The following is a 16,468-nucleotide window of genomic DNA, read 5'->3' as shown; positions in this document are numbered from 1 at the left end:
GTAGGAATGACTAGGGAGACTGATCCATATCTCTTCTCATGAAATTTGCTGGATGACTGGGCCAGTCTCCCTTTAACATACCTCAAGGTATTTGTAAGGACTGAAGGTAAGAGAGAATGTTCATTGTAAGCTCAAAACCGTTGCATACTTCCAATATGTACAACAACTGTAAGTCTACTGATTCTTCACCATATCAGATTTGTTCCATTTCCCAACCACCAAGGCCAAGCAAGAACAGAACCATTCTGTTCCTGCCTGCTTCTTACCTATAGCTACAGCGAGCAAGTCTGAAAGTGTTCCTGATTATCAAAAGAGCAACCTAGAGATGTGTAACTACTCTGACAGTAAACTAGACTGCCAACTCCCCCTCAGTGTACTTCATATTTAAAGGAAATTGGAAACATTCTTAGATAAGGTTTCACCTTTGCATTGAGGTGCCCCTGAGCCCTTCCTCAGGGGGACAGAGAAGGGGGTTATGGGGTAAATACTGCATTAGAACTCCTTTGATGGAGGAGGGAGCGATATTTTGAATCAACAAAACCAGTGCTTCAAAAGTAGCTTGGTTCCCAAGATGTTTATACGGAAAGCAAACTCAGGTAAAATGGAGAAGGGGCAGTGTTGTAAGCCAATGTCCATCACAGTCACATCACGAGAAGACAAGAGTCACTGGGAAAGAGCAATGGTAGGAAAAGTTGAAGGAAAAGAGGAAGACCCAACTGAGATGGATTGACTCAATAAAGGAAGCCACGGCACTCAGTTTACAAGACCTGAGCAAGGCTGTTTAATGATAGGACATCTTGGAGGTCATTAATTCATAGGGTCACCATAAGTTGGAAGCAACTTCATGGCACTTAAAACAGACACAAAACATGAGCACAGTTTTACTGAGCCTGTTGCTGATCAACCACCATTTGGTTCCAAACACACACTATTGAATTCAATGTAGAAAAACAAAACAATTACACAAAAAGAGATTTATAGACAGCTACAGCTTTTTTGGGGGTAATGTTTTCTTTAGTATATTGGATTATATCCTACCATTCTGCTCAGCTAAGGACGGTGCATTCTGCTAACAGAAGAGCCGCTTGCACAGGCAGAACATGCTGCCATTAGCTGAGCTGTAGGTTTACAACCCTTTGTCTAGTACAGAATAAGGAAAGAACAATTACAAATGGATTGCTCCATTCTGCTGGGATTTCCACAGATAGTCCTGATGAGTATTACTGATAGAAACACAGAGTGTCAAACAGTTTGCACAGAAATGAAGTGTGGGCAATTGCTTCAGTGTGCAAAGAGCACAGTGCTAAACTCATGAAAGCATCCACTGTACAGCAGCAGGGTGTTCTGAATGTTTTCGAAGTTAATTTAATGGCAATATGCCCTTTGAAGTCTCAATATACACGATCCCTCAGGAATACTTAAAGAGATCACTCTGTTGCAAGATTTTCTTGTGTTAAAACTGTTCATAGTATAGTCAAGTTCTTCACAGTGTACGCTTCCTTTTTTGTAAAGGAGAACCTAAAACAAACAAAAACATTGATAAGGTTAATCTCATGGTTTACTGATTTTTAGGTCATTTCAGTACTAATACCTATTGGGTGAAATTCAGTGAAAACAAAACACTAAAGCACACCATTATGCACCTGAAACTTTAGGACCACTGGATGTACTGACCACTGTATTGGAGCAAAGCCCCCCCCCCAATGGATCACCCACTCCAGTCAAGACTCTCGTCATAGCATACTGTGCCACCTGTAGCTTCTGGACAGTCTACAAGGGTGACCACCATGTACAGTGCATTGCAGTAATCTAATCTAGATGTTACCAGGGCACACAGCACAGTGGTAAGACCTTTCATGTCCAGGAAGGGCCGCAGCTGGCTCACCAGTCAAAGCTGCTGAAAGGCACCCCTGGCCACCAATGCCACCTGTTTATCCAACAGGAGGCCTGGGTCCAGAAGCACCCCTAGCTATGAATTTGCTCCTTTAAGGAGAGTGCAACCCCATCCAGAACAGGGGATAACCCATTTCCCAGATCAGACCTCCCCCCTACAAATAACACCTTCAATTTGTTGGATTACGTTTCAGCTTGTCAGCCCTCAGCTATTCCAAAACTGCTTCCAGGCACCTGTTTACATTTTCCAGACTCCTTGGGATCTGCTGGTAGTCCCAAGATAGAGCTGAGTGTCATCTGCATATTGGTGGCATCTCAGCCCAGATCTCCAGGTGACCTCTCCCAGTGGCTTTACATAGATATTGAAAAGCATGGGGAACAAGATCAAACCTTGGGGAACCCCATAGGCCAAAAACCAAGGGGCAGAGCAGCAGTTCCCCAGCACCACACTCTGAAAACTACCCTCTAGGTAGGACTGGAAACACCATAGAACAGTGCCTCCCAGTCCTGAAAGGTGATCCAGAAGGATACCATGATCGATGGTATCAAAACTGAAGGGACGGGGAATGTGGGCCAACGACTCCATAGATTAAAGCATCACAAAGGCTGCATTCTGCTTTTAAGAATTACAGAGAAAGGAAATGTCACACGCTGATTCAAACTAAAAAACAGTAGTTTCAAAATAATACTTGACCAGTACTAAATTTGTCCACTAGTTGACATAAAATTGTATCTTCTGATGTAATGGTAATGAAATTTTCATATGACAGTAATATTTCCAGGCATTTAATAAATGTCAGAAATGTAAAGCAGCATGTAATATAGTTAGAAAGATATAACTGATTACATTTTAAACCAATACACTTGCCTTCATCCTTTTCTTGTTCATTATTCACTTCTTGAGTCTCTTCTGTGGATTGCTTTTGGCTGTACAATTGTACCAGGATTTCTAGATTCTGTATTTCTGCTTCCAAGGTTCTTTGAAGATCATGGTTGTCCTTTAAGAAGTTCCTTACAATCTGTATTTTATTTACATCCTAAGACAGAAAATAACATGTTTACAATCGGAAATATGCATTCATTTGTACCCCACCCTTTCTCAAAGAAGCTTGTCTCACGAGCTTACAGCAAGTGAAACTCAGAGACTCATCCGTGGTCACTGAGAACTTCAGAGTGGAGCAGGGATTTCAACTTGCACTTCTTATCTGCACCCCCAACTCTATAGGCACTGTACCGTACCATACCTTCCTCTGTCTCTTTAATGCTTCTTGTAATGTCCTAAATTGCTCATTTTAAAAGATTTCCACAAACTAATGAGAAAGTACTTGCATTTTCTGCACAGCTGAAACTAGGATGCTAATATAAGAAAAAGCCATGACTATTTGACAGTAAATCAAAGGGTGAAATGAATAATGCCAGGTGTCTCCCAGAAGCACAGGAAAAATAAATCACACCACAATTTCTGAAAGCACAACCATTTGCTGACTATACTGTAAATCGTATGGCAGATGAAAGGCAGACCAAGGAGGGTCTAAAATTGTATTCCAAGGAAGCAAGCTAAGGACCAAAAGAAAGAAAGAAAGAAAAGCTCAAGATTTGAAGAAACATAGTAGACAAGTCTTTGCCAACAGGGACGGCAAAGTGACTTTAAAATATTAAATTGTGAATACAGAAAAGACTGTTATGGTGATGTCCACTATACAGCTGACATTCCATCCTATGACATTTCTACCTGTAGTAACTCAATGCTAACAGGAGAAAAGTGACCTCAAAAATTCCTTTCTCCCTACATGCTAGAATTCAGTGGTTCAGATACTCAGTGGTCTCCAATTCTTGTACTCTTTCTAAAACAATTTAAAGTAGAAAATAAAGTGTGGGATTTTAAACTCCCTTAATTCTAATAAATTTCTACATGAATGGGCTTTACCAGTTCACAAATGAGAGAATGCAATTCCTTAGGTGCTGCTGCTCTTACAGCTTGCCATTAGATACCAGATTTAGATAGCACATTTTTATCTTACCCTTTTCTCCAACATCCTCAGGATGGCATACATTTACCTTCAACAACACTTCTGGGAAGTAGGGTTATGCTGAAAGATTGCCACAGGTCACTTAATGTTTTTCATAGCTGAGCAGGTATCTGAACAAAGGTCTCCCTAGTCTTAACCAAACACTTTAAACATTACATCCCACTGATTCTATGATGCTTTATTATAATAACACCTCCAAAATAACTTGTTATTGAGTAAGAAAGTTCAGCATCACATAGTTTAATTTAAAAAATAATTGCCAATTCTGTTTACAAAAATTCTGTATGTCTAGTTGTCTCTGATGTACCTTTGGAAAATGGCCAGGATCCAAAGATACACTTGTGCAAGTAGACAGGACTTCTACTTACACAATGGGGGAATACCTCAATTTTCACTGATTTCTCTTTTCTACTACAGCCCTCTATGCCACATCCCATGCTATTTTAGAACCACCCTTCGGACTAGCTTTTCAGGGGGGACACAGACCTAGAATGGGAAGGATATGAGGAAGCCCTATTCTATCAGTAGAATTCTGTGCAAAGTTTGTTGGAGCTCAGACGGTGTCTATGTTGTCCTTTAAAAGGGAGCTTTATCAAGGTAACCAAAATTCTATGCCAAGAATAGCTTTAGTTCTAGGACTTGTAAATGTGCACAGGGAAAAAAGGATGTGTAGGCCACAAAAGCTCTATTCCCTGAGGACTAACTCTTAATCAAAACCACAATTATGCATTATTTCACCTATCTTCACAATCATAAGGGCTAGAAACTTGCTTTCAAAATACAGAAACTCGTGGGATTTTAAATTCTGTAACTAGTACAAAATTCAGAACTCACATGGAATCATGGAATATTGAAAAATGCAATCTCAACAGGCAGCTGCATATTTGTACCCTAGAATAAAACTGCCTAGCTGTAAAATTCCGTAAATTCAGTAGGGTGGTTTGGAGTTCAGCTGTATAGGCTTCTTTTTTTTAAAGGCAACAGTAATGTCTTTGTCCTTCCTCCGAACAAGCTCATTCTAGTAAACACTGATTTAAAATCAAAATAAACTCTATTTATAATTTATGATTAAATTAAAAATATAGCATGAGTGCATGGCTGCTTTGATGTTTTACATTTTAGTTACCTCGTCTGACATCATTCCTTGTACTTCCATTGCTAGGCTGATCTCATGAAGTCTCTCTTTTATCAACTCTGCTTCTATTTCACGGATCTGGCTCTGACTCATTTCACCTTCCAGTCCATCGAGCTGATCTTCCCCTGGTACGTGAACAGCCCAGTCAGATGACAGGAGCTATTTGATTGGTGAGAAAAATAATGACTGTAGAAGCTGTTTGGTGAGAAAATTATTTAAGGGATTGGATTTAAAGAGGTTATGTGTGTTATTATTGCCTTAATACTCATAGTGCAATATTTTATACACAAAAAATGCGACTTCTTCATATTGTAACTACTGTGTTGAATGTGGTTATGTGAATATTGTGAGGCACCTAATAAACAAGCAAGATCCAAATATGTTCAGGGACCTGGGTATGTCCAATAGGATTTTTATTCCCTACCCCTGAACAGTAGAACCTCCTCCCTCTGGCCACATCAAATTTCAATCTATACCAATGTAAAAAATGGTTTGCCATCTGGCAGTGTTGCCGTTAAGCCTACAAACAGAACTGATTACACAACTTTTGGAAGAGACAATTCTACCATACATCGCACCCTGCTGAATGCCAGCCATTTTAAAAACCATTTCATTAGAAACTATAGGGATAGTGTGAGAATACACATTTAGCTGCTAGTTCATAACAAGATGGCTGGTGTCTCCACAGCAATGTCCCTGCCATTTTGTGAATATTTTTTAAATACCTAATTTTACTTTTCTTATTTTTCAACATATTTAAATCCACTACCATGTAGGGTTGCCAAGTCGTACCTTAAGCCGCAGCGGGGGAGTCCCGGCTCGCTCTGGGAGAGTGCACGCGCAAAGCGCGCATATGCCACAAGCACATTACCCGGAAGTGACGCAGCTGCGTCGGGAGCGCCGGGGGCGGGGCCACGGTCATCCAAGGGGGAAACATAGAGTTTTCCCTTGGATGACCGTGGCCCCACCCCCGGCGCCCCCGGCGTGGCTGCGTCACTTCTGGGTGACGTGCTGACGCCGGGCACGTCCTGTGCTTTGGGGGTGGGGTTCCCCCGGGGCCCGATCCGCCAGCGGCAGGGAACGGGACTCTGGGGCAGGGGTTTCCCCGTCCCCCGGGGGGGCTTGGCAAGCCTACTACCATGCCTTTGGAAACAACTGAAGTAGGTTTTTGGACAATGGATTTTGTATTCTCTCATAAGTGTGCCTCTCCAACCAGGTTTTTTTTTAATGTGTCAAATAGCATTAATGTGTGCCACACAACAGCAAGGCTATCTGCCCTGCAGCAACTTTATCCTGCCATATATTACATGTAGACAGAATGTAATATTATTGACAATGAAAAGTAATTACTTTGGAAGTAAAACTGCAATAGTTAAATTGTATTGCTCTACACAAATCCTCTGAAAAAAGACATTCTGATATAGCCTCAGGTACCTTGACCAAACAATTACAGAATTAGGCCATCCAGCTTCATATTCTGTCATTTTTTAAATTTTCTACCATGAAGAATAATAAATCACCCATGGATAACAGCCAAAACTACTAGCAATGGTCTTAAAATAGCATTTATTGGTATCAGTTCACATAGATAGCCTCTGACTTGGAGATACACAAATACTGAAATACTAGGTTCTAGACAATACTTAATATCACTATATGAGATTACTTGATAGCCAATTATCAAGTTTCTGTAATTGTTAAATCCTGAGAACTCCCACCTTCTCAAGGGGAGAAATTCCAGGCTGGTCTCATCAATCATGTCACTAATAGATGCTAAGGGAAAGGATCTTGGTGACAATTTATTTTTAACTTGATCCCATACATTAAGTATTACATTTATGATAGTGTTATCATTATTATAGTATTTCTTCCTAATTTTTTCCCCCTCATCCAAGGCCAACTTTTCAGAAGTACATTTACAAAGGATTGTTCTATAAAGGCTGGTGTGTTTTCAGAAGCATTTGATAGCCAGTCTTTCAACCATTTTACTCTGGCAGTTTGGTAGTATATTTTAAGTTTGGATATCTCCAACCCACCATTTAATTTTTTGTCATACATGTTGCTATACCATATCCTAGGTTTCTGTTCATCCCAAATGAATATATTTAATAATAGCTGCCACTCTTTAACATTTTTTCTGGAATTTTAGCCAAGAGATTACCAAATAAAAAGTTTAATTTGGGAAGAACCATCATTTTTATCGTGTTTACATGACCAAGGAAAGATAAGTTTAAGGTTTCCCAAAGTTGGAACTGTTTTTTTAAATTTCAGCTCACAACTGATCTTTAATAATCCATCATTGTTCTTATTTAACCTCATACCGAGATACTTAATTTGGCCAGTAATCTTCATATCCCAAAGTTAAATTTGTATTAAGACAGATAATCTTAGATTTATCTGCATGCAGTTTATACCCGGAAACATTCCCATATTGTACAATATGACTTTCTAGTATTTTACCAGATGTTTGTAAAATGTCTGTAAAAAAAAATAACAATATCATCTGCATAAAGACCAATTTTATATTGGATTGCTCATATTTTAATGCCATGGATTTTTGGTTCTTCTCTTGCTGAAATTGCCAGTGATTATAAGGAGAGAGTAAACTGGAGAGCAGAGAGAGAGCATCCTTAACATACACCTCTAGTAATATTTATTCATGAAGACAGACACCCATTTATGCTTACCTTAGCAAAGCACTATGAATAAATCAGACTTGCCCACTTTTTAAAATTATTTCCAAAACCAAATGCTACAAGAGATTCTGTCAGAAAGCTATATTCCAGTCTATCAAATGCTTTTTCAGCATCTAAGAACAAGCTGACTTAATTTTTTTCTTTCTTAACAACATCAAACAAATTAACAATTTTTTAAATATTGGTGGTAATATGGTGGCCTGGTACAAAGCCAGTCTGCGCAGGTGATATTGTAGCAGGCACATTAGTGATTTATTCCGCTTTAGGCCTAGTTCAGCTTTGGGCCTTATGACCTTAGTGATTATTTCTTTTAATTAAAAGTTAGGTAATGTTTATTTTGCTAAGGCTGGGAAAGAGGCTGCTTGCTTGGCATGAAATCTTCTAGGCCCAAAAACATTTCTCTGATGGGACCTCTCTGCATAGCTATTTATCACAGCTCGTAGCATTTTCATTTTCAAGGTGAGAACACTGAAGATCTATTGTTAAGTAACAGTGGTGAAAGAACATTCTACAGTAAGGGGCAATAGGCTGAGGTTTGTAATTTCCAGCCGGGAGACTTGGAAGATTCTTTGTCTATTGTGCTCTGCAAAATGCAGGTGTCATCACATAACATAGCTGTGTATATCACAGGATCTGTGATAGCCAGTTAATATTTTGCTTGTAAACTGACAATGAATTTTTTAAAATGAAGAAAGGACAATGTTTTCATTATTGTACAAAATTTAAGGCAAAAAAGGATTCCCTTTTAAAAATGATCACATACTGTAGTTAATAAAACAGCAAAACATATTAAACACCTCACATAAACTCCTTTTCTTGCTCGATAATCTAGATACAGAAATAACTGAAACAGTAGCAAAGTTTCTCTGCAGTGCCATGGTCCTACGGCCTGATAAGTGATATTATGAATTAGGTTTTATTATGATGTTACTCTGTGATGTTACTCTGCAATTTTAATTTTACTCTGCATGATTTTGTATTTAGATTACTGTATCTTTATGCCAATAAAAGGCTTTGGGAAAAAACCCTCACATAAAGTAATCATTATGACAACAAAACATAACTACTGTAAAGTAAGACTTGTCTTTGCTTTTACTTTAGCTTTGGTTTTTTTATGAAAAAAGGAGTTATTAACAAACTCTTTCATTTCTCTCTTCTTCTTTTTTAGCTCCCCGGAGGGGATTTTTTAATTGCATTTTTTAATAGACTACAAACTACAACGAAAAATTAGGAAGGGGTAACTACATCTAGGGAGAAAGGAAAGAAAACCACTAATAACTAAAACCCCAAGAATAGGAGATCATAACAACAGCTTATATAAATGTTAATCTTAAATTGCTAGTGTTACTTTGAACATAGTTGGTTATGCTAAATTATTTATCTTTTTATACATTAATTTAACTGTTTAAGAGAACCCCAAGAGCATCCAATAATAAAACCAAAATTTTTGGCACATTTCAGAGTCCTTCAGCCTTCATTTTGGTTAATCTTTTCTCATCCTCAATTGATATGTGCGTTTGGGGGCAGCCGCCCCTTTATCGGAAGCAGAGTCCTCGTCGGAAGACACCGAGTCCAGTTCGCCACTGGATTTGCTGTCATCTTCTTCCTTAGCAACCTCATCTGTCACTCCCAACTGCAATCTCAGGAACTCACATGCTTTAAAGACAGAGTCAATCTTTTCTTTTTTATCGTGTAGTTTGAAAATGATGCCTTCTGGAATTAACCATCTGTAGGCAATGCTATTTGTTTGTAGAAGAAGGATTAAGTCTTGATATTTCTTTCTCTTTTGCCTTATTTCAAATGGGATGTCTTTTAGAATCCTGATGATGTTGTCCCCGATTTTCAAGGGTGTTCATGTAGTTGCTTTCAGGATTGAATCCCTCACATTCCTCTTCAAGAATCTGACCACTATCTCCCCAGGCAGATTATTCTTGATATACATGGAATAGGACCTGTAGACCACATCCATTTCATTTGCAAGATATTCTGCTTTCAAATCTGTAACTGGGGCTAATGCTTCACTCAAGAGTTGCTTTAGATTCTCGTCTTTTAATTCTGGGAACCCTTGAAACCGGAGGACCAAATTTGCTTTCTCCATTTGCAGCTGTAAAAGTTGAGATTCTTCCGAAGCTTGCTTCTTTTCCAGCTTTTGCACCTTTTTCTTAACTTTTTTAGTGTTGGCGTCCATTTCCTTCACCTTCTCAGCTGTTTGCTCCGTCATTTTTAAAGTTTCAGTCAGTTGGAGCTGCTGAGTTGCAAGGTTCTGATTTAAAGTTGTCAGCTGTTGTTTGATGTTGGTCATCTGGTCCAGCAGAGGGCACAAGGAATCTGCCAATGTTTTGGAGAACTCAGTGACCTCTTCCGGTCGAAGGCTCATGCTCCCCGCTGGTTTCACTATATGCTAGTTTGTCTTTCTCTGCCTTCTTCCCCGCCATCTTTATGGATTGTTTACTTTTGTAAAAACTTTGCTAAAGTCTCTGAAAATCGCCCATATGCCTATCCGCGCTCTGGTAAGTCTCTCAAAACAGATTTCAACGCTTTTTCTTCCGCTCCCCCCTTGGTATATCTTTTTAGTTCATACGACCTCGCTCAGAACACATTTAAAATGCTCGATCTCCGACACTTGTCCCGGTCAGCAGCTCTAGATCCATACGGACACTCAGTGGTAGGACCGTCGGGGCAGAAGAGCGCCTTAATTCCCCAGCATCGCGCTGGTGAAGAGGTCGCCCCTCAAAAGCCCCATGGCTAAGAACCTTTTGCCAAGGCTCCGGGGGGGGGAGGTGACCCGTCTCCTACACCCTAATCCAGGCTCCTGCCAGGCTGTTAGCTGTCTGGTTGGTGATGATGTTGATGTTAGGGCCAGGGCCATGATGTTGAGGCGGCACCCTACTTGTAAGCCTGGAGGAAGAGCTCCATTTTGCAGGCCCTGCAGAACTGCAAAAGGTCCCGCAGGGCCCTGATGTCATTCAGGAGCTCATTCCACCAGTGAAGGGCTGCCACAGAAAAGGCCTTGGTCTCTTTTTTTTTTTAATTTTTTTTATTAACATTTATAAAACATTTCCAACAATTGACAACTTTGACCAACTACTAATTTTTGTTACAATTGAAAATTTTTAAAGTACAAACAATGACAAGTGCAAATGAAGTAGACGAGATGCAACAAAATAAGCATACAAATAACTGTTTTGTGGATCTCACAGCACCCAGTCATGACGGATATAATTATGATAATGAGATTGTTGAGATGCGCTAATTCTTTTCAGGACATATTCTAGGTTTTTCAAAATTGGCAATTGGCACAGTGGCAATCTTGAATGCACAGAGGAAGGTTTGCAGGAACAACATAAACCATTCCCGATCCTTCAAAAAACACTTTTTGCGTAAGTTGTTCAGCAAAACCTTCCTACCAACCCGTGTGCTATTGCATTCCAAGTGCTGAAATGCTACATTGAATCTGCAAAAATGTGAGCACGCTCTGTAATTAAAACAGATGGCAAATAAAAGGAATAATTGCATAAAAGATGTGTTTTATTGGATCATGTATTTTTGTGATAATTTCCCCAAAGAAAAGAGGCCTAGGAAGTTATTTGGCCCACCAGAACTATGTAATGCACTTTAAATAGGCTATACAGCTGGGGTTGCCACCTCTGGTTTGGGAAATTTCTGGAGATTTGGGTGCATTGCCTGGTGATGACACAGTCTGGAGAAAAGAGGCCATCTTTATGGATTGTTTACTTTTGTAAAAACTTTGCTAAAGTCTCTGAAAATCGCCCATATGCCTATCCGCGCTCTGGTAAGTCTCTCAAAACAGATTTCAACGCTTTTTCTTCCGCTCCCCCCTTGGTATATCTTTTTAGTTCATACGACCTCGCTCAGAACACATTTAAAATGCTCGATCTCCGACACTTGTCCCGGTCAGCAGCTCTAGATCCATACGGACACTCAGTGGCAGGACCGTCGGGGCAGAAGAGCGCCTTAATTCCCCAGCATCGCGCTGGTGAAGAGGTCGCCCCTCAAAAGCCCCATGGCTAAGAACCTTTTGCCAAGGCTCCGGGGGGGGGAGGTGACCCGTCTCCTACACCCTAATCCAGGCTCCTGCCAGGCTGTTAGCTGTCTGGTTGGTGATGATGTTGATGTTAGGGCCAGGGCCATGATGTTGAGGCGGCACCCTACTTGTTTGCGAGGATTGTAGAAAATAAAGGCAGTGAAGTGGTTGTATAAGCGATTTTGGTGGGTAAGGTGGAGGAGTCAGTTCTCTATGCGACCGCCATCAACGGCCGCTAAGCCACGCCCCCTCGGCCTTGGTCTCTTTAGGGCCCGGGAGAACCAGCCGATTTTGGGATACCGATCTTAGTGCTCTCTGGGGCACATGTGGAGAAAGGCGGCCCCTTAGGTAAGTAGGTCCCCGGCCATATAGGGCTTTAAAGGTAAGAACCAGCACCTGGAACCGAATCCAGTACACTATAGGCAGCCAGTGCAGTGCTTTTAGGGCGGGCTGGATATGTTCCCACAAAGGAAGACATAGCAACAGCCTCGCCGCTACATTCTGCACCAGCTGCTCATCACTGAAGGCTTCAAGGGACAATGGTGCTGAACTCTTACAAACATGATTCATTATGGTTCTTGTGGATGTTTTTACTTCACTGTGCATCACATGCACAAAAGGATCTTTTTTCTGGAACACTCCAGTGAACTTTGTAAATAAGCGGGCACTTGTGCAAAAAAATCACCTCTGCTTTCATTGTCTCATGTTTTAAGAGATTAATTATGTTTCTATATGTTGTGGAAGATTTCACCAAATCACTTTTACTCTTAGGTACAAAGTCCTTAAAGTATTTCATAACTGAACTAAAAACAATCTTCTCACTGGGAAGTCATCATGTTTTCCCCAAAATGCAGTAATGATAACAAAAAACACACACACTGCATTCACAAAAATAAAAAAACTACTGACTTTACTGACCATATTTTTTAAAAAACTGACAAATTACTGACCAAGATGAAAAAACTGACTTTTACTGATTTTACTGACCATTTTCCACCCCTGAAATTAAAAACTGCTGCTGTTCCATGTCACAAACTTGTGGTATTTTGGGATACCTGTATAGTTCTTGATAATACCCAATAAAGGAGTTAATAATGCAGCTATTACTTGATGGAATCACTCCATCCCTCATTTTTATTCCAACAAGTATTTCTTTAGCTTGTTTCTTAAGTTTTATTTCCAATATATATTTTACTGTATTGAAAATGACACTCAAATCTTATCAAAACTTCCACATTAGGTGGTCAAAAAACTTAGGTAGCAACTTAGATTATTCAAAGTGGAAATTTATCTTCACCCATGGTACTACCTTTACAGTTTGCCTCTCCTTTAGAAGAAACCTGTTGCAAATGATTTACAGGTGGCATTTAAGTCTTTTAAGGTTGGCAAAAATCTATAAGACTGGTACCAGCATATGCTGGTTCCGTAAAGAAGATAACACAGACTTCTTTCACATGTGGTGGACACGCATACGTGCCTCCAGCTATTCAAAATAAGTGGTGAAAATTATATCAATCGGGTTAGAAAAAACAAATCCCCTATAAACCAGAGGCACTGTTGCTGAATTTTCTACCTGATATTCCTAGAGATCAGCAAATGGTTGCCTTACATATGATTACTGCTGTCAGGCTGGTTTTTGCCAGGCAATGGAAACAAAAAATATCCCTAAGCTCCAAGACTGGTTGATGAAACTAAAGGAGCGCTACACTTTAGTGAAATTAACTGTGTATCAGAAAAATAAGAGATACACACAGAGTAGACCTCCTATGGTCAAGAGCAATACAAAGAATGGAACTGGCAACTCTGTAATTGGCAATACTATTAAAATTGTCAGCTACTGCTGAAGGGTTTTCTATGCCCATGGAGGCAGGACATAAGGGGGGTTAGACTGGCAATGTATCTTATGTAATTTCATATTTATGTATATATCTGTTATTTGTTTGTTTTTAAATAAAATTTTACCAAAACCCCCCCACACAACTATAAACAGTGAAGAGTAGCAAGCATTACCTTCTTTATCCTTGTACAGGCCTCCTCAGCCTCTGGAACACGTTGGAATTCTTTTAACAAATTCTGAACATGATTTTCAAATGTTTTCAGCCAGGAAGAAGAGACTTTCATATCTGAAGAATGCATCAGTTCATTGCGGCACTTAATCACCTAGAGATGTTAATATGAAGAAGAAGAGTTGGTCTTCGCTACCCGAAGGAGTCTTGGATTGGCTTACAATCACCTTCCCTTCCTTTCCGCACAACAGATACTCTGTGAGGTAGGTGGGGCTGAGAAAGCTCTGAGAGAGTTGTGACTGACCCAAGGTCACTCAGCTGGCTTCATGTGGAGGAGTGGGGAATAAAACCCTGTTCAATCAAAATATGAAGTAAAACAGGTAGACGTATTAGGGGCAAAGTAAGCATGAACTATTTCTCAAGTTACAGCTCAATCTTGGAGACTAGCAACTGAGTTTTCATAGCAGAACTACAAACAGTTGTCACTACAATGAAAATACTTAACGTGATAAACATTGTGTAAATATTATGGTTCCTGAGTATAGGCAGGGGCCTTTTGGGGCCGGAGCATGCTGGAGCGCTGCTCCAGGTGCCCAGCAGCTGGCAAAATGGCGGTGGCAGCAAGCCCTGCCCCCAGCTCCCCCTGCTGTGGCCTGTCGCCGGCTTCCCGGGGCCCGCGCTGGAGCGCTGCGGCCCCAGGGAGGCATGAGCAGGCCCATCGTTGCCTTCCCGGGGTCCGCACCAAAGCGTTGCAGCCCGGAGGAGGCCAGAAGAGCCCCCTTGCTGCTTCCCCGGGCCAGCGCCGAAGCGCTGTGGCCCAGAGGAGGCAAAACCACCCCCGCTTTCCCGGGGCCAGCACTGGAGCGCTGCGGCTCGGAAGAGACCAGAGAATGCCCCCCGCCACCTCCCTGACTGCGCTGCGGCCTGGAGGAGAGCAGAAGAGGCCCCCCGCTGGCTTCCCGGGCCCGGGCTGGAGCGCTGCGGCCCGGAGGAGGCCAGAAGATGCGGAGGCTTGAGTGGGGTGGGAGAGCCCCCCTCCCCCCATCTCTTTGCCCTCTTTCTTTCCCTCCTTTCCTTCTTATTTCCTTTTCTTTCTCTTTCTCTCTCGCTGGAGAGCTGTGGCCCGAAAGAGGCCAGAGGATGCCCCCGCCGCCTCCCTGGGCCAGCGGCAGACACTGCGGCTGGAGGAGACCAGAGGATGCCCCCTGCTGACTCCCCAGGCCAGTGTCGGAGCGCTGCAACCTGGAGGAAGCCAAAAAAGACACACACCCCGCCTTCCCAGGGCCAGCGCTGGAGCGCTGCGGCCCGGAAGAGATCAGAGAATGCCCCCTGCCACCTCCCTGGGCTAGTGCTGGTGCACTGCGGCCCGGAGGAGGCCAGAAGAGGCCCCACCACCACCTCCCCGGGCCAGCGCCAGAGCGCTGTGGCTGGAGACCAGAGGATGCCCCCCGCAGACTACCCGGGCAAGCGCTGGAGCTCTCCAGCCTGGAGGACACCAGAAGAGGCCCCCCCACCTTCCCGCGCTTGCGCTGGAGCGCTGTGGCCCAGAGAAGGCCAAAAAAGGCCCCCCGCCCCCATCCCGGGGCCCGCGCTGGAGAGCTGTGGCCCGGAAGAGGCCAAAGGATGCCCCCGCCACCTCCCTGGGCCAGCGGCGGATGCTGCGGCTGGAGGAGACCAGAGGATGCCCCCCCGCCGACTCCCCGGGCCAGTGTCAGAGTGCTGCGACCTGGAGAAGACGAAAAGAGGCCCCCCGCTGCCACCCCGGGCCAGCGCCAGAGCACTGCGGCCCAGGGGAGGCCAGAAAATGCCCCCCGCCACCTCCCGGGGTACGTGAGGGATCCGTGGGGGGTGGCGCGCACCGGAGTGCTACTCCAGAAGCCCAGGAGCTGGCAAAATGGCGGTGGCAGCAAGCCCCGCCCCCAGCTCCCCCCGCTATGGCCTGTCGCCGACCTCCTGGGGCCCATGCTAGAGTGCTGCGGTCCCAGGGAGGCCTGAGGAGGCCTGTCGTTGCCCTCCCGGGGCCCGTGCCAGAGCACTGTGGCCTGAAGGAGACCAGAAGAGGCCCCCCGCCGCCTCCCCGGGTCAGCGCTGGAGCACTGTGGCCTGGAGAAGACAAAAAATGCCCCCTCCGCCTTCCTGGGGCCCTCGCTGGAGCGTTGCGGCCCAGAGGAGACCAGATGATGCCCCCTGCCGCCTCCCTGGGCCAGCGCCACAGTGCTACAGCCCGGAAGAGACAAGAAGAAACCCCTCCGCCGTCTCCCCGGGCCAGCGCCGGAGCGCTGCAGCCTGGAGGAGGCCAGAAGAGGCCCCCGCTGCCTCCCTGGGCCAACGCCAGAGTGCTGTGGCCCAGAGTAGGCCAGAAGACCCCCTCACTGCTTTTCCTGGGCCCACACTGGAGCGCTGCAGCCCAGAGGCCTGAGGATGCCTGTCCGCCGCTTTCCTGGGCCAGCACCGGAGTGCTGCAGCCCGGAGGAGGCCAGAAGACGAACCCCCCACTCCCCGGGCCAGCGCTGGAGCGCTGCGGCCCGGAGGAGGCCAAAAGATGCCACCCGCCGACTCCTGGGGTAAGTGTGGGATCTGTGGGGGGTGGCGGAGGCTTGTGGGGGGTGGGAGAGCCCCCCCATCTCTTTGCCCTCTTTCTTTCCCCTTTCCTTTTTTTCTCT

At 43.7% G+C, this 16,468-nt stretch overlaps 1 protein-coding gene across 3 annotated transcripts in view; it reads right to left on the bottom strand.

Moving 5' to 3' along the window:
- Positions 1 to 781: 781 nt before the first annotated feature.
- LOC107116543 (chromosome unknown open reading frame, human CXorf38) overlaps positions 782 to 16,468 on the bottom strand; it is a 35,894-nt gene continuing 20,207 nt past the window's right edge. For 2 of the 3 annotated variants that reach the window (XM_015418470.1, XM_015418471.1), the window contains 4 exons: positions 13,810 to 13,959; positions 5,050 to 5,217; positions 2,762 to 2,930; positions 782 to 1,518 (listed from right to left, as the gene is read on the bottom strand). In XM_015418470.1, coding sequence (XP_015273956.1) covers positions 1,484 to 1,518; positions 2,762 to 2,930; positions 5,050 to 5,217; positions 13,810 to 13,959 — 522 coding nt within the window. In that variant the 3' untranslated portion in view covers positions 782 to 1,483. The remainder of the gene's footprint in view (positions 1,519 to 2,761; positions 2,931 to 5,049; positions 5,218 to 13,809; positions 13,960 to 16,468) is intronic. The other variant, XM_015418472.1, reaches the window with a different exon arrangement.

The sequence above is a fragment of the Gekko japonicus genome, unplaced genomic scaffold (genome assembly GCF_001447785.1).
Source record: "Gekko japonicus isolate JY-2015 unplaced genomic scaffold, Gekko_japonicus_V1.1 scaffold202, whole genome shotgun sequence".
In the NCBI taxonomy this organism is placed as follows: Eukaryota; Metazoa; Chordata; class Lepidosauria; order Squamata; family Gekkonidae; genus Gekko; species Gekko japonicus.
The sequence above is the reverse complement of the archived record's forward strand: the minus strand, read 5'-3'. Positions and strand labels throughout refer to the sequence as shown.